Source organism: Lathyrus oleraceus, chromosome 1 (assembly GCF_024323335.1).
Source record: "Lathyrus oleraceus cultivar Zhongwan6 chromosome 1, CAAS_Psat_ZW6_1.0, whole genome shotgun sequence".
Taxonomy (NCBI): Eukaryota; Viridiplantae; Streptophyta; class Magnoliopsida; order Fabales; family Fabaceae; genus Lathyrus; species Lathyrus oleraceus.
In genome coordinates this window covers 394,232,500-394,252,177 of record NC_066579.1, presented here as the reverse complement: position 1 = coordinate 394,252,177, position 19,678 = coordinate 394,232,500, and the positions used below count along the sequence as shown (strand labels likewise).

Genomic DNA, 19,678 nt, shown 5'->3' with positions numbered 1-19,678 from the left:
ATCAAACTTCTCAAGTGAGACGAATGAGATCCACAATCCCGGTAACATCACCTTCATAGTAAGGTTTCAACCTCTGACCATTGACTTTGAAGATGTCTCCATTTGATTGATTTTTAACTTCGATGGCTCCATGTGGGAAGACTTTGTGTACAATGAATGGTCCAGACCATCGAGACTTCAGCTTTCCAGGAAACAACTTCAATCTGGAATTAAACAGCAAAACCAATTGCCCTTCCCAAAATTCCTTTTTTTGAATCTTTTGATCATGCCATTTCTTTGTTGTTTCTTTATAAATTTTGGCATTCTCATAAGCTTGATTCCTAAATTCTTCTAGCTCGTGGAGTTGAAGAATTCTGGATTCACCAGCTTTGAAAAGATCATAATTGAGGAATTTGGAGGCCCAGAATGCCCTATGCTCTAATTCAAGCGGGAGATGACAAGACTTACCATAAACTAACTGATAAGGGGACATACCTATTGGAGTTTTAAAAGATGTTATGTATGCCCATAGTGCGTCATTCAGCTTAATTGACCAATCCTTTCTGGAGGAACTGACAGTTTTCTCAAGGATCTGTTTGATTTGCCTATTCGACACTTCCACTTGTCCACTTGTCTGGGGGTGGTATGGGGTGGCGATTTTGTGCTTCACATTGTACTTTTTCAACAAATTCTCCATCAGCTTATTCAAGAAATGGGTGCCTTCGTCGCTAATCAATGCTCTAGGCACTCCAAACCTTGAGAAGATGTTGTTCTTTAAAAATGCTACCACTACCTTAGCATCGTTCGTGGGCAATGCCACTGCTTCAACCCATTTGGACACGTAGTCCACAGCCACCAGGATGTAATTCTTCCCGAATGATGGTGGGAAAGGACCCATAAAGTCTATCCCCCACACATCAAATAGTTCAACTTCCAGCATTCCCTTTTGAGGCATCTGATTCCTCCTAGAGATGTTTCCTGTTCTCTGACACCTATCACACTCTTTCACTACTCTCTGCGCATCCTTGAATAAAGTTGGCCAATACAATCCAGACTGAAGGACTTTTGCTGCAGTCCTATCTCCACTGAAATGTCCACCATACTCCGAACTGTGGCAAGCTTTTAGGATATCACTTTGTTCTTCTTCCGGGACACACCTCTGAACTAATCCGTCTACACCTCTCTTGTATAGGAATGGTTCGTCCCATAGGTAAAACCTGCAGTCATGCAAAAACTTTTTCTTTTTGTTATAATCAAAATCATCAGGAATAACATTACCTACCAAATAGTTTGCATAATCGGCAAACCACAGAATTCTCATCACAGCGAGGATTCGTTCATCCACAAACTCATCCTTGACTGGGTGTGTTTCCTCTGTTTCTGTTATCGGTGACATTCGGGATAGATGATCAGCTACGGTGTTTTCACATCCCTTTTTATCCCGAATTTCAAGATCAAATTCTTGTAACAGCAATATCCATCGCAACAACCTTGGCTTTGACTCCTGTTTAGAAAAAAGATATTTCAAAGCAGCATGGTCAGTATAAACAATTACCTTCGTCCCTAATAAATATGACCTGAACTTGTCGAAGGCATATACAACTGCCAAGAGTTCTTTCTCTGTAGTTGCATAGTTCATCTGAGCGGGGCTCAGGACATGGCTTGCATAGTAAATTACATGCAGGAGTTTTTCTCTTCTCTGTCCCAGCACCGCTCCAACAGCTATATCACTTGCATCACACATGATCTCAAATGATAGAGACCAATCAGGAGAAATAACAACAGGGGCCGTCACCAACTTGTTTTTCAGGGTTGTGAAGGCTTCCCCACACTTTTCATCAAAGATAAAAGGAGTGTCCTTCACCAACAAACTAGTTAACGGCTTCGGAATCTTGGGGAAATCTCTTATGAACCTGCGGTAAAATCCAGCATGTCCTAAGAAACTCCTTATTCCCTTCTCATTCACTGGTGGAGGTAAATTGGCAATAACCTCCACTTTGGCTTTATCCACTTCTATTCCTCGGTGTGAAATTTTGTGACCTAACATTATCCCTTCTCTAACCATGAAGTGACACTTCTCCTAATTTAAGATTAAATTGGTTTGTTGACATCTTTCTAGGACCAAAGACAGATTTATCAGACACTCCTCAAATGACGGCCCGAACACAGAGAAATCATCCATAAACACTTCCATGTTCTTCTCAAGCATGTCAGCAAAAATAGATGTCATACACCGTTGAAAGGTAGCTGGTGCATTACACAATCCAAAGGGCATTCTCCTATAAGGAAAAATACCATAAGGGCATGTGAATGCAGTCTTCTCTTGATCTTCAGGTGCTACAGCAATTTGGTTGTATCCAGAGTATCCATCTAAGAAGCAATAGTAATCATGTCCGGCCAACCTTTCCAACATCTGATCAATGAAAGGTAAAGGAAAGTGATCCTTTCTAGTAGCTGTGTTCAATCTTCTGTAATCTATGCACACTCTCCACCCAGTAACTGTTCTTGTTGGGATTAACTCATCCTTCTCATTTTTTATCACAGTAGTTCAACCTTTCTTTGGTACCATATGAACGGGACTCACCCAAGCGCTATCAGAAATTGGGTAGATCAATCCTGCATCTAGGAGTTTGACAACTTCTTCACGAACAACTTCCTTCATGGCTGGGTTAAGTCTCTGCTGAGGTTGTACAACCGGTTTCTGATTATCCTCCATTAAGATTTTGTGCATGCAAATAGTAGGACTAATACCCTTCAAGTCCTCAATCGACCATCCAATTGCACCCTTGTACCTTTTTAGAACCTGTATCAATTTTTCTTCTTGGACTTCTTTTAGAGATGAGTTGATAATAGCTGGACACTTCTCCTCTGAATCAAGAAAAATGTATTTCAAATTGTCAGGTAGCTGCTTTAACTCTTTCTTTTTCTTCACTTCTTTACTCTTTTCTGATGCTGGTGATTCTCTCAAGTCTTCCCACCGGTGTGGTTTAGATCTTGGCCATTGAGGTTGCACTTCCATCATATCCAACACTTCCAACTCTTTTTCATCCATCCCTTCTTCTTTTTTCACAAATGGACAAACTCAACACTCTCTCAAGAGGTAATTCTGGCACATTACAACTCACTGCTTTGATGAACACTGTATCTAACACCTCAACATTCTTACTTGTACCTACGTCTTCTTTGAATTTCATAGATTCTCTAACATTGATTTTCAGCACTTCATCATAAACTTTGAGTGTCATAGTACCTTCTTCCATATCTATCATCACCCGTCCTGTTTCTAGGAAAGGTCTTCCCATAATTATAGGAATCTCTTCATCTTCAGGCATGTCTAGTACAACAAAATCCACAGGAAAAACAAACTTATCAATTCTAACCAGAACGTCAGTTGCAATCCCATGCGGTTTTTTCATGGAATTATCCGCGAACTGCAATGTCATTCTCGTATCTTTGACTGAATTGATACCCAACTTCTTGTAGATTGAGAGAGGCATGAGACTCACTCCTGCACCAAGATCGATGAGTGCCTTATTAAATGTTCTATCCCCTATTGCACAAGGAATAGTCACTGCACCTTTGTCTTTCTTTTTCAATGGAATTTTTAGACCTTGTAAAATAGCAGTACACCTCTCGGTCAGGATAACTGGTTCAGTTTCAATGGACCGCTTCTTTGAGATAATGTCTTTCATGAACTTAGCATAGATCGGCATTTGTTCTAAAGCTTCAGAAAATGGGATGTTGATTTCTAACTTTCTGAACAATTCTAAATTTTTTTCAAAGTTCTTCTCATTAACATCTTTCTTCTTTGCTCTAGCAGGACAGGGGAGAATAACCTTGGGTATTGGATCCTTCGATTTTTCTTTCTCCACCATCGGTGTTGTTACCTCTTCATTCTTTTTCTTATTTTCACAAATCTCCAACTCCACTTCTAATAATTCTTCCTCAACTACCTCTTTCTCAGCTTCTTCAATAGCTTTTCCTCTCCTTGTTACAACGACCTTAACACCTTGATTGTCTCTGGGGTTGATTATAGTAGAACTGGGTAGACCACCCGGTGCTTGCGCATTTGCCAATTGTTGTGCAATTTGACCCATTTGGACTTCCAGATTTTTGATAGAAGCTGTCGTATTCTTATGATTATTCCTTGTCTCGTCTTGAAACTGAATGTTGTGAGCTGCCATCTTCTCAATGGCTATTTCCCAATCTGCTTTCTTTGGAACATGTTGCTGTTGTTGCTGATATTGATTAGGATACTGGCTCTGGCCTTGCTGCTGCACATTCCCTTTCTGATCTCTCCATGCAAAGTTTGGATGGTTCTTCCACCCCGGATTATAAGTGTTGGAGTAGGGATTGTTTTGCTTCAAAAATTTGATCTCTTCTATCTGTTGAGGTGTTGCAAAACAATGAACCGTGTTATGGGGTCCATTACATATTTCACAAGCATCATTTGGTGTTTGTTGCACCTGAGCCACCTTCTGAGCATTTATATTCAATGCTTTTAGCCTTTTTTCCACTTCTGCAGCTACAGCGTCTTCAATTTTTACCTGCTTATTTGTCTCAAGCTTCAAATCAATCAGTGCAGTTTTGCTCGAGACCCTATCATACAAATCCAGATGCTCATTTGACGCAATAGCCTCAATTATCTTCTTCATGCCAGTGGCTGTTGAAAAGTTGGCTGAGCCACCAGCTGCTGAGTCGAGAATTTGTCTTGTCTGAATTCGCAAACCATTAACAAACATTTGCATTTGTTCTGTTTCGTCCATGTTATGAGTAGGACAAGCCACTAAGATCCGTTTGAATCTTTTGTAAGCATCTCCTAGTGACTCACCCTCCTTTTGCTTAAAATTCAGGATGTCGTATCTCTTCCTCAATGCGACAGATGCGGGAAAGTATTCTTGCAAGAACGCTCTCTCCATCTCTTCCCATGTGGTGATGCTACGAGCTGGTAGAGAGTAAAACCACTCTTCTGCTTCATCAGCAAGAGTAAAAGGAAACATGCGAAGTCTTATTGCTTCTTCGCTATGTCCAGACATCTTGAGAGTAGTGCACATGGTGAGGAATCGTCGGAGATGCTTATTTGCATCTTCATTCACTCTTCCAGCAAAGGACTTCCTTTCTAGTTGATTAATCGTGTTGGGATGTAGCTGAAACTGCTCAACATTCACCGGTTGGTTCACAATTGTCATACGCCCACCCGGATTGTTATTACCCCCATAATCACCAAGAAGTCTTTCAGGTCGTGGTGGATCGTCAACCATGACTTCCTGAATTGATTCTGTTTCTGAATCCGAATTTGACTTTTCTGTGTGCACGGAAACAGTTTCCTCTTCCTCTTGATCTGGTCTCTCCAGTTTTTCTCGCTTAGCTTTTCTCAATCGAGCACGGAGAGTTCTTTCTGGTTCTGCGTCAAAAGAAAAATCCGCTGAGGCCTTACCTCGCATAAACAAGTTAGACAAAATTAGTAATGCTAAAATCTAATAAATAATACAATTTTAATTGCTTGGCAATAAAATTTCAATTGATAATTGATCAATTTCGTATTTTTGGCAATCCCCGGCAACGGCGCCAAAAACTTGATCGGGAAAATAGCAAGTGTACTATGTTACCGATGTAGTTTTAATGGAATTTATCCCACAAGTATCAAATCACAAGGATTGCGTTAGAAATACGAAATAGTGACGATTATCAGTTGAACAAAAGTATTTAGTTGAATTTGTTTAGAATAACTTGTGCACAAGAACGAATTTAGAATTTAAAATTGACTTTCTATGAATTAAACAAATGTTAGGGATTGGTGTATAATGTGTAGGGTAAGTGATTTCTTTAGATAAATTCAACAGGTTCATATGCATCCATCACTGATTCTCAAGTTTACTTTTCCCTAATTCCTTAGTGAAAAAGACTTTAATCTCTACCCTAATCTTTACTTCCGTTCAAATTAGTGTGAAGATTAAGCAATTAGTTATCAAGAACTATTCTAGTTATTGTGAAGAAACCTTATACCTAAGTGAGATCTTCACAATATTATCATTCACCAAACCTTTAACGTTACTTTCCAGCTTTTTACGTTAAATAAACTCATCCCTATGTTCCCAATGGCATAAGCAAACAAATGATTAAATGATAAAATTGATGCAAAAATATTCAAACGTTGAATTCAAAACAAAGAGATCAATATTCTTAAACCCTAACACATCATTGACACCTCCCTAACATTGGAGGATTTAGCCTCTCATATTGTAGAAAATAGACATGTTCAAGAAATTAGACATTACAATGAGTTTTCAAACGATGATCTTCAATGGTTGGTCACCTTGAATCTCCCCGTCGTGAATTCTCTTGTTTCTTCAATCTTCTTCAGTGTAATCTTCTTTCCTAATTTTGCAAAAAGTCCTTTTCTCCTTCTCTTTCCTCAGTTTAAATAGTCTAGGTAAAATCCCCAAACCAAAATACCAACAATGCCCCTCCGGATCCAAAAAGCATAAGAAAACACAAAATATGGAATTCTGTTCGCGCACTCTGCACGGGCCGTGCCAATCCTGCACAAGCCGTGCAGCTCCCAGATTTTCTTCAAAAATAATTCTGCTTCAGACCTTATTGCACGGGCCGTGTCAACCTGCACGGCCGGCCGTGCAAACTCCCTGTTTTTTGTATGGGAGGGGAGCATCCATCCTGCACGGGCCGTGTGCTGCTGCACAAGCCGTGCGGGTGTTCATGCCTTTGTATTTTCCAGTCCTTTTTTATGTCTTCTCTCCTTTGGCACGTCCGTTGCCTCTTTGCTCAAGCTGCACATACATAAGACTACCGAAAACAAGCATCACGCATAGAGAACTCAAATTAAAAAGATAATAACACCAAAACAACTCACTTTACTACCTAACATTGCAACTAACACACTAATCAACGAAAAACAAAACAATGCGAAAAAAAACATAAACATACCATAACATTGTTACCGAATTGATCAACTTATCAATAAAAACAAGACTAAAATCTAATAGAAATGGTGACCGATCACCCGCCCTTCACCAACCAACGACTACCACCAACGTGATTTTCTTCTCTCAATGTTCCTTCGTGCATTAACGGAACCACCTTTTTCTCTTTCCACGTGTCATTTTCTTCAATCCTCTATCCTTTCTTCATCTTTTGTTTTAAAAAAAACAACGTTCAACCACCGTACACAGCGACCAAGCTCCTTCTTTCTTCCACCTTCATCCATTCCTCTCTCCATTGTGCACGCCGTAACTTCCTCACCTTTCTTTCCTTCAAAAATCCACTCACCTCACACACATTATAGCCGCTACGAACCACCACAAACAAACCCCACAGTCAAACTCCACTGTGAAAAATGGAAGTTATCGCCTTCTCAACCTGCACTGCTCAGCCACCGCGACGAATCCATCTTCACCTACTTAAACCTAGTGTAACAACATCAAAACAACAACAATAACACAAATCCGCACACCTATTGTAACCATTACACAAAAAATCACACCACCACATATGTCGCTCCCCTCCGTGTTAGAAAACAAACTCACTTTTTCCATCTAAATTGAATCGCCTTGCTCTCTCCATTGCAAAACCATTTTGTAGGAGAGAAGACTAGGATTTTGGGCGAGAGAGAACGAGTGAGACTGAGATTGACAAAGAGAAAAATGTGGATTTTGATTTGTTTTATTTGTCTATGCCACTTGTCAAAAGATTAGTGGAGGTTAGTTTTTGGAAAAAGTCAGATATGTCATGCTAAGTGAGAGGGGAAACACTGCCTTCTTCACTTGTGGAGTTTTTCTTTTCATTTTTTATTGTATTTATTATTATTACTATTATTATTATTATTATTATTATTATTATTATTATTATTATTATTATTATTAAATTTGGGTTGTATTTTTGTGGGCTTTGGGCTCATGTTTTGGATATTTTATTTGCTCATACCCAAAATACCATTGTTTATAATCCCATATTGTTTTTTTTTCTGTTTTTTTTTCATTTATTTTATTTCTTTTGTTTCATTTAATTTATCAATTACAGTTAGTAATTTTAATTATTTAAGTTTAATTGATTAATGAGTTTTAATGGTTAAATAGAAAAATTCTTTCGGAGTTAAAAATTTAATTTAACTTCAGAAACTGCTTAAACGCTTAGAGTTTTGTTGACCAACCTCAGATAGGGTGATTCATACATGAATTCCTTTACGATTGCTTAACATAACGCTAAATTATTTAGTTTAATTGTCGTTTCTTTTTAAAAATGTTGTTTAAATCATCGGTTTTTCACATATGCATTGTAATTTCAGAGTTAAAAATTCAATTTAACTTTAGAAATTGTTTAAAAAGCATAGAGTTTTGTTGACTGACCTCATATAGGGGGATTCCTACATGAATCACTTTACGATTTCTTAACATAGTGCTAAATTCAGTATTTTAAAACTCTGATTTATTTCTGGTCCCTTTGCTTTCTCTTGGGCCTTTTTACAACGAGGTTTTTGTTATTTTCATTTATTTATTGAACTTGTATATTAATTGTTGTACTGTATCCCCATTAGTCAAATTGGAACCCTATCCCCGTAAAGTGTAATAATTTTAGAGGTTTTCTGTTTACTGTTTATGTCAGTTGATTATTAATTCAAAGATTAAAATCAATAACTTTCAGAAAAGAACAAAAATACAAACACTCGATCCAATGTCGAGTCTTTTTACCAAATCAAATCTAAATTTAATGCAAAGTCGAGAATCTCTCCTCATTAAATCAAACCCTTTTATAATACACTTGCAACGCTTGATCCAATTTCAAGTCGTTGGTGCAAAACCTTTTTCGTAATAAAATTGAAAGGTAAAGGACCAAGAGACGCATATCTCTTCAGACCTCTTGATGGTTGAGGGTTCATAGCACACCAGATTCTAAATGATTATTAGTCTTTCAAATCAAAAACACATCAAACAAAGTTGAAATAAGGGGACAATGGGACCACATCCATGCATACCCCGAGTAAACGCGCGCTTCGTGCACACCTCTTCTCAAATGTTTACTCACCTTCATTAAAGATTAAATCTTCATGATAAAAGCAACTTAACCAATCAAACTTATTTTCCGCCCTTCTGCAACCTCGAAAACATTTTCAGAAACGAGTATGCTTTATCCATATCCGACGTGAAACAAACAAAGGCTTCTGCTTCTAAGAGTGGGCAACAAGTAAAGGTTTAGTCACTCGATATGTCTAAAGGATCACTCCTTAAAAGAAATCAACCCAGTAGTTATTTCATAGTAGAACTACGCAACCTTGATTTCTCCATAGCACCTGGAGATACGTAGGAGCAGGATTTTAAAATCTTTTCAGGCACCCCTTTAATAAAAATCGTTTTCCTTTTTTTTCCCTCACTTGATAAAGTAGAAGGTCGCAAACTAATAGCAAGCTAACACTCTTACACAAAATTAACTAAATGGGTCTCGTTGAGTACAACGGGTGTGAGGGGTTCTAATACCTTCCTTTGCATAACCTACTCCCAAACCCCATTTGGTTACGACGACCATTTCTTTTTGTTTTTAGGGGTTTCATAAATATTTTCTCTTTCCCTCTTTGGGAATAAATAATGTCCGGTGGCGACTCTGACTTGTTTATATTTTGAGCGTTCCTTTCACTCAGGTATATTTTGCGCCGCGACACTTCTCCTTGCATAACCGACTTCCTTACTGTTTTCTCTTATGTTTGGGTTTTATTGATTTTTCCCTTTCTCTTAGAATAAATGAAATTCAGTGGAGAATCTTTTGTATTTTGAGCGTGCGATGCGCTCAGTTATTTTTTGCAGCGCGACAACTACCGATTCTGCTTGTGATTCTTAAGCAAGTCAAGCCTAGTTGTTTTTGTTTATTTTGCATGTTTGAGTGTTTATCTTTATTGCTTTACTTTCTTTATTTTATTGCATATGTATTTCTTTTATATATTCGTTATATTTTCGATATTTGTTATATTTTTTTATTAAGGATTGGATTTCATGATGCTATTTCAAAGAAAAGCTCCCTACTCGAGCTTGAGTATACACACAGGATAGAATCGTGGATAGTCTTGTTGACCAACATTTCGCGTGTTGGGTTGGCACGAGACCCACACCCAAACTAGATTCACTTGGAAGCACCATTGTCCTGCAAGCAGTTTCTACGGCAAGGTATATATATTCTTTTGAATCCATGACTCTAAGAGGCCTTTTTAGGAACCACCTTCTAGAACCTACATGTGAGAGGGATATGGGTTTTTTTGTGTGCAGGAAACCTAAAACTCTACCTACCTTGAGAATCATGAATACGTCAAACCTTTGAACCTATACCTTGAGAATCATATGAATTTTATCCAGAATATGTCGAACCTTTGAACCTAGACGTTGCATATCATATCATCATAAAAAATTAATTTAGCATATGCATACTATTTCTAGAGAAATTTCTCACATTTTACCATTTCCGTGGAAACAAAAATAAACTTTTTGCACACATCCATACATTCATACATTTCATTCTAAAACCAAGATTCTCATATAATCTCTTTTGCACCATCCAAAAAAAATGACGATTCTCCGATGAAAATATCTTACTCGAGATAATTTCCAAAAGATAATGGTAGAAATTAAACAAGAGAGCAATACTTATAAGGAAAAATTGTAGCATGCCTAAGGAAATATGGATATGATTCTTGAACTCATTCACACTCAGAAGAATAACACTCAAGCTGCTACTGAAATCCCGACTGAAATTAAAATGACCGTTCATCCTGTACCTAACCAATCAAGATCTCTACCTGGTCCTAGTAGAAATGCCATTGTCCATCCCTGGGGGATTACATATAACTTTACTCCACAAACTGGCAATGGTGGATCTTTCCTTCTTAATTACCCAAGGCCTTAGCCTCAGGTTAATCGGAATATAGTCAGTCATCCTTGGGGAATTCCTCATAATGTATTTCCGTCGGTGATGGATCTCGACAATAATGAAGTTCCTCAAGATCAACCTCAGAAAAATTCCATACCTAGGGTTAATGAAGCACGAGTTGGGACAGAGAACGAGTACATGGGTCCTCCCGTTAACTTCCAGATTCCTCCACAACACATCCGACTTATTACACAATATCCTCACCTAGGCGTTCAACCTAATCAACCTGAAGCACCACCTGCTCATCATGGGGAACCATATGCTAATACAGGTCCATATTATGCCTACTATATGACACAATATGCTAACACCAATACTCAATTTGCTAATCATGGGGCTCAATATGCTAATCTTGGGGCAGAGTTTTCCGATCCTGATGTAATTTTTGCTAATCCTTGTCCTTGGTATGCTCCTCAAGGTATTAAGTACACTAATCAGAACTTTCCTTATGCTAATCCGAACAAGCCTTCTAGTAATTACCAGTTACCGGAGGAATGAATCAGAGCCATAAAAGTATTCTCAACCCATGGAATGGATGCACAAGAGTTATGTTTGGTACCCAATGTTATGTTGCCTTAGAAACTCAAGGCTCCTGACTTTCAGAAATACAAGGGCTTGAGTTGTCCGAAAATCCATATAACCATGTACTGCAGAAAAATGGCCTCTTATATTGACAGTGACACTTTACTGATCCATTGCTTCCAAGACAACTTATTTGGAGCGTCTCTAGAGTGGTATATGGGGCAAGAACAAAGCAAGATACACATATGGAAAGATCTCTCTAATGCTTTCCTAAAACAATATAAATACAACCTCAATATGGCTCAAACTAGACTACAACTACAAAACCAAGCTCAAAGAATACGCACGATGTTAGAGGGAGATGAAAGCTCGAGTTTAACCACCTTTATCCGAGTCTGAACTCGTATACATTTTCATAAATATGCTCCAGGGTTCGTATTTCGGGAAGATGGTTGAGGAGCTTCTTGATCAAAAGTTATTGACCTTTATTGAAGAACAACCAAATGTAAAGACGAACCTTTTACCTAGCCAAGATGGGACATCGATTAATGCAATTGACGAGGTAGAATGTAGATAAGTAATCAAAGATGTCACCAAGGTCAAGACCTTGATGTCAATCATTAGGAAGAGACTACAAGACCATGGTTTATTGCAAGATTTGCACAAAGATTGTGGCATATGCCAAATGGAACCAAATCACTGTAGTGAGCTGAATGATTGTGTACAAAGTATGATGGACCATGGAGCGATCTAGTTCACCAAAACAAATGTCAATGTCGATGTGTCTACTATTGATCCAATCAATATTGTCTATAAATGGAAACAAATATAGGCACATGCGAAGAAACTATTGCAACATGTAAATATGTGTGTTCCAGGACCTTTCCCTTTCTAGAGTACCAAGGTTGTGCCTTGGCATTATGAAACTACTGCCTATATGGGAGGAAAGCCCATAAAAATATTTGAGTTAGAAATCATCAATTTAGCGGGAACTGGGGGAATGACTCGGAGTGGTCATGTGTTCTCCCCAAAGTTTGCAACGAAACCAGATCCACATGCAGCAACTCTCCCAAAGGAGAAAAGTATACTAGTAGCCTCTCCCTAGGAAGAGGGGGAACCAACATGAATTCATCATAAGAGGGTTACATCAGTTGCTCCACCCAAGATGAATGATGTTATGAACAAGCCAGCAAAAGCTACTCCTTTAAAAGGAAAAGGAGTATTGGATGTGGAGGTACATCCAAAACCTCACAAAGAGAATATCTCTCCCGATGAAAGTCAGGAATTCCTCGGACTAATTCGAAAGAGAGACTTCAATATTGTGGACCAATTAGGTCAGACACCATCTGAGATATCGATCCTATCACTTCTCTTGAGCTCAGAGGCTCATCGAGCAGCTTTGATGAAGGTACATAATACTGCCCATTTAATGCAAGATATCACTGTTGGCCAATTCAACGAAGTAGTCGCAAATATTATTGCCAGTCGTTACCTAGAATTCAATGATGTTGAGTTACCAAGTGGATGAGCTTCTCACAATAAGGCGTTGCATATCTCTGTTACCTGCATGGACACTGTCCTATCCAGAGCTCTTGTAGATATCGGTTCCTCTGTCAACGTAATACCAAAGAGCACATTGAACTAACTATTAGTTGAAGGAGCAGAAATGAGAGATAGCGCATTAATTGTAAGAGCTTTCGATGGTTCTAGAAGACAGGTGATCGGTGAGATCATTTTGCCAATTCAGGTTGGACCTCATATGCTCACCATTACGTTCCAAGTGATGGACATTAGCCATGCTTACAGTTGTTTACTTTGGAGACCATAGATTCATGTTGATGGGGAAGTAACTTCTACGCTGCATCAGAAGCTGAAATTCATGGTGGAAGGCAAGTTGGTTATTATCTATGGTGAAAAAGACATGCTTATAAGCGAGTTGTCATCATTTCGATATGTCAAAACCTACATGGATGCAATATAGGTCCCCTTTCACTGCCTAGAATTTGATAGTGTCAATACCACTACGTCTAATCTTGATAAGGCGCTAAAATTGATCATGTCTTCATTAAAGAATGCTAAAGAGACTCTTGAAAAGGTAACCCTGCTGGTTCGGGACAAGTGCTAGACATCACTGAGAAGAATAACCTGTTTGGTATTGGCTACCATCCATCATCAAGCATGCCTAATCCTGAAGACCAGAAGAAATTCTTCCATATCCAGGAAGTGTTCAGCAATGTTGGGTTCCAACATGACAACCTAACGGCAATCATGGAAGATGCTATCGAAGAAATTCCAAGCTTCATACACTGGTGTCCACGTGGCTTTGCATTGAATAACAAGACGACTTTCGTGGTTATTGCAGTCTTTTCAATATCAAAGTAATGCATTTGTATTTTCTAAATCCTTTGTCCCCGCCCTAGGAAATAGGATAACTTTGTAAAGGGCCTCCATATATTAAAAGCATTATATTTCAATCAATAAAAAGTATTTTTCATTCAAAATCGCATTCCTTTTCTTTCCTTTATTTTTATTTTTTCACAAATAAATGGAAAAACTTCTTTTTCTTTACCTTTCCACAAGCATACTTCTAAAATAAAATCCCATAAACATGAAGAAATCATGAATCCAATGATAATAACACGACTATAATCCCCTGTAACTTTGGGCTCCCAAATAACCATGTCGAAGACAATGGTGATGAAGATTGTGAACGGCCAGGTGAACTGGCCAGGCTCCTTGAGCAAGAACAAAAAGAGATTCAGCCGCACCAAGAGCCTATAGATGTCATTAATCCAAGGACTGGAGAAGCCATAAAGTAGGTAAAGATTGGAGCATCTCTAGAGAAACACGTGCATACAGAGTTGTCGCTACCGCGGATTTAACGGAGTGAGGAACCGGGACTGAACTAAAGGATGCCTTCTCAATTGAAAGAGAAGAGAGAAGGCAAAATCATAAGAGTCACCACCGAATTTTATTTATGTTCCTTTATCGGAGAGGCGAGGGGAAATAGTCGATAAAACCCTCAAAAAAGAGATGCGCCCAGGAAGCGCAAAAAGGGATAAGGAATCGGTCTCGCAACCGAGATTTGGATTCGGAAGTCGGTTACATAAGGGGAAGGTATTAACACCCCTCACGTCCATGGTATTCCATGGGAACCATTTGGGTTGTTTATGTATGCGGGTATGCATCACATTTATTATTTTTATTTTCAAAAGAGTGTATAAAAAATTATTGGACTCTAGGAGTTTTTGTTTGTTGTGCTCGCCAAGGATTGTGGCCCTTGTGCCTACGTATCATTCATTGGGGATGAGGAATCAGAGCTCAATAGTTTGGAGTAGAAAATGCTTGTGTGTGGGTTGATTTTACCTTTGAGAAAAGGGTTTTTGAAGTGGTGCCCTAATGCACAAAAATAAGGTTTGATGGGTTGAATTGATTTTACCTTGAATAAGGGTTTTATAAAAAGAGTTTGTGATTAAATTGCACTAAAGTCTATGGATGGATGTGAACATTCTAGAAAAACAAGCCAAGTGTCTTGCATCCAAAATAATCAGAGTAAGGGTAGGAATGCTCCATTCTTACTCATTCTCCACCATTTAAGGCTCGTGGCGCACAATACTAATTGTAGTTTTAATATGTTTTGGATTTGATTATGAAAATGCCGCTTGACGTTGGATCAAGGGTTTGTTTATTTGATTATGAAACTTGGATAATGCAACATGTATGCAAGGTAACCAACATGAAAGTAAAGATGCTCATTGTAAGGTAACCCAAGAGAAAGCCTTATGTGTGCAAAAGTGACCTAAGCTAAACAAAGGATAATGGTCTTACAAACAGGTCCCCCTAGGGTGATGCTATGATGTTATTCTTATAACCGAAATGTAAGTAAAGATGAAACCCAAAGTCAACAGAGTATCAAAGAGTAATGGAAAAGTCATCCAAGCAAAGGTCCTAGGATGGGATCCTCTAAGTCTAAGTTGCTTAAGTGGAATGCTTATTTTTGGTCTTATCATTTTATCATGTTTTTGTTGTTTTTAATGTATGATAACAATAAAGATAAATGACAATAAAATAAACATGCATGATGAGTTTATACAATGATGATGATGATGATGAATACTTAAACATAAATTAGAAAGTAAATGACATAAAAGTAACAAAACTAACAATGATAATAGTAAAGGTTAACGGTAATCAAAGTTAATAAAGTTAGGTTAAATTGGTATTATGAAAAATGGATCAACACTTGAGGATTATCTATCCTTAGGTCAATAGATTCAAAATATGGTGCATCAGGGGATAACTTATCACTGATGCAAAGTATTGAAGATGACCAATGGATCAACTTACAATATATTTGTACCAATGAAGGTTGTAAAACCGCAAGTCCATCTATCAATAGATTGACAAAAGGAAGACTACGCAAAATTCAAGGTTGAAAATTAATGTCTTTGATTAAGTTGTTACGTTAAACTATGTATAAGATCAAAGCATAATATTAACAAAATAGTAAGGGTTAGTGTATTATATAAACAAGTATAAGAGGTTAGTGGGTTAGTATAATCAACAAAAATAACAATGTATCAGATGAAATCACAAGCTAGCATATGTAAGCAAGGCTTCATCTATAACTCAAATCACCCAAGTTGGTTGAAATAGGGGCAACCTATCCATGCTTCGAAGTACCATGGATGAACACATGATCATCCATTAGTAGGTTTAAAGTATTGAAGGTTTAATCAACCTTAAACCAACCAATATCATGACTAAAGTAGATTTCATTAGTCCTAAGATTCAAGGCCTCACAAGCCCATAAAAAATTATCCAAATGACTTGAAACAGGACATTATTAAATACTAGATACCAAAATAATGGGGTCAATGTTAAAAATATTTTCATAATAATAAAATGAATAGGGGTAAGAAAATAAACCAAAGTTGGAAATGAAATAGGGTGAAAATAAATAAAATGAAAACAAAAACAAAATAACATTCTGCACATGTTGGGGGTTGAACCCCTGACCTTGGGGTCACATGGGGATTAACCCCCTCTCCCACTGGGCCAAGCGTTTGGTAGTGTTAACAAATGAATTCCACATGATAAATAAAATAAACAAAAATTAAAACGAATGCGCACGCTGACCAACCTACCAGGACACGACACGAAATATTTTCAAATTCAAAAAACGCGCAAACGGTTGTCTTCAACCTCCAACCTTCGAAAATCAAAACTTGAAATTACGTGTTTTTAACCAGATTAAAGCATGGAGGTAACTTGCAAACATGAAAAAAAATCATCCTCTACACTCATGAGCCATTGATTCGCTCTGAGTGTGGAGTATTTCACCACAAACCAAATGAATACAATTGACCTATTTAAAAATTAAATTTTGAATATGAGTTAATCAAAGTTAAAATTTTGGGGTTAATGATCACAAGGAAATTCCGAGGTGATTGGTAACTTGTTTCAGAGATGGGGTGAATGAGACTACCTGATCGGAATCGATCTCAGGGTGGTATTCCGACGACTTAACTCAACTCAGATGAGGCTTAGGAAGGATGAGTTAGGACTTGGGAAAGTTTAAGTAGAGGTCAGTGAAGGTTTCTAGATGGTTGTTTGGGGTTAAAACACTTTGAAGCTTAAAACATGATTCTCTATTTTAGAGGCTTTGACTCAAATGTGCAACATAGGTTTTGTGGCTTGGAATTCTTGGAAAATGAAGGGCCACCTTCCCCTATTTATAAGGAAGGTGTTTGGATGGATTGGAGGGAAATAACTTAAGGTTTTCTTTAGAATGGTGTGGAGCTTGAAGCATGCTCAAGGTTGGACATTGGGGGATAAGTGTGGTTTTTGTCTGAGCTTGCTTGCATCTTAGATCACTTTGTCTTGGTCCTTAGCATAGATTTAGAACACACAAGGGACTTGGTTTGGCCTGCTATGGATTTCCCTTTTTGCCAATTTAGGAAATTTTAGATTTTGCACATGGGATCAGGTTTTGCATTTTGAGATGTTTTGGATACCAAGTTGACTTCCATTCTAACCAAAATACCATATGTAATGTGTTTAGGTACCATTGGGATCATATTGAATTGATTTGAAGGCTTGGTGAATGGAAATGCAAAATCTGACTTAGGCATGTCTGGTTTGTGCATAAGGGTGAACATCAATGTTTGAACCAAGGCCAAATAAATTTGGCTTGTGTATTTTGTCTAAAACTTGTGCCAACTATTCCTTGCCATGTCCTTGATTGGATGCAAAAAGAACCAGGTCCAAAGGAGTTGTTGTTTGAAAATGGAAATGTGGTAAAGTAGTGGTCTTGGTCATGTTTTAGGGCATGGTTGGCATGTTGGACCAGCTTGGTCAATGCAAAAATTGAGGTCCTTCCTCAATGAATTAGGTATTGGACCTTGAAAAAAATTTGAAGAGGGACTCATTTAGGACATTTGGATCTAAGTAGAATTTAAAAATCTTGTGAAATGAGAAAGTTATGGTCTTTGGAACTTTCCATAGGCCATTCTTGCCAAAATGTGGCCAACCAACATGACCTAAAAATGGGATTTTGTGATTTCTTAATTTCCAAGGCACAATGGTGGATGTTTTAAGCTCATGTGGTCATACCATTATGGGAAATAAGATTTGGATATTTGTGGGATGATTTCATGTCAAGTTTATGGGTGGATAAAAGCATTGAAAGTTGAAATATCATGACCAAATGATGGATTTTGATTATAATGGATATGAAATGATGTTGGGTGAATGGTATGGTGATTGGATGATAAAAATGAAGCAAGGTTAATGATCAATGGATCCCCAAATTAGGGTTTCTTGAGCCACAAGTTTTGTCAAGAACTAAGGCCAAATGAATTAGGGTTTGAGATACAAGGGTCATATTGGGATGTTTCAAAGGTGTGAGGCATGAACAAACTTTGGATTTTAGGGGTCCTCAATGACATGGTCAAGATACGTGGGGTATCAAGACTTGTAGAATCCAAATGAGGGTCAAGATCTAGGGTTAGGGTCCTTGGGTGACCAGATGAATCTTGAGGCATCTTCAAATGGGACTCGCCATCCAATTGGGGTCATGAAGGGTGAGTGTTATATTTTGAATGATACTCCAAGATTTGTTGGATGCTTGAGGACGAGATTATGGTTAAGGTGGCTTGGGCACACCTCAACATGGTTTAAGGATCTCGGGGCTTTGCAGATGAATACGATGCCTTGAGTTTGTGGATTCTTGTGGATCATTAAGTACAAATGCATATGAGATGACATGTATGAGATGTATGCTCATGGATTAGGTTTCAAGAAAATGATGTGGGGGTATGGTAAATTTTAGTGTATGATAAGAGTTGGTCAAGTTACTACAAGAGTATGTGGATGTCTTCGCCTGGTCCTATCAAGATATGTTTGGTCTAGACACTAAGATTGTTGAGCATCACTTTCTACTCAAGCCTGAATATCTTCCTGTAAAGAAAAAGCTCAGAAGGACAAGACCGGACATGGTACTCAAGATCAGAGAAGAGGTTAAGAAACAATTCAACATTGGTAAGTTATATCTGAGTATCTTTATTAGGTTGCAAACATAGTACCAGTCCCAAAAAAGGATGGCAAGGTCATAATGTGTGTGTACTATAGAGACTTAAGCAAAGCAATCCCGAATAATGATTTCCCTTTGCCTCATATTGACTTCTTAGTTGACAACACCGCTCAATTATCTATCTTTTCATTCATGGATGGTTTCTCCAGGTACAATCAGATAAAGATGTCTCCTGATGACATGGAAAAACCACCTTTATCACCCCGTGGGGAAAGTTCTTCTATAAAGTCACGCCTTTCGGTTTGAAAAATTCAGGGGCAACCTATCAAAAGGCCATGGTGACCCTCTTTCATGACATAATACACAAAGAGATAGAGGTTTACATGGCCGATATGATTGCCAAGTCCAGAACTGAAGACAGACATATTGACCATCTGAGAAAATTATTAGCTAGACTCAAGAAATACAAGCTACGATTGAACCCTACAAAATGCACCTTTGGGGTTAGGTCCAGTAAGTTATTGGATTCATTGTCAGTCAACGAGGCATTGAAGTTGACCCTGACAAAGTTCAATTTATTCAATATATGCCATTTATTAGAACAAGAAAAGGAAGTCTAAGGCTTTCTAGGTAGACTAAATTACATTTCGAGGTTCATCTCTCATCTAATAGCTACTTGCGAACCTATATTCAAATTGCTGAGAAAAAGTCAAACGA

General features: G+C 38.0%; 1 protein-coding gene across 1 annotated transcript in view; it reads right to left on the bottom strand.

The window, feature by feature from the left end:
- Positions 1-19,678, bottom strand: part of LOC127110120 (uncharacterized) — a 130,665-nt gene that overhangs the window by 1,899 nt on the left and 109,088 nt on the right. The window contains 1 exon segment of the mRNA XM_073004562.1: positions 52-2,349. Within this exon segment, the coding sequence (XP_072860663.1) occupies positions 52-2,349 (2,298 nt within the window).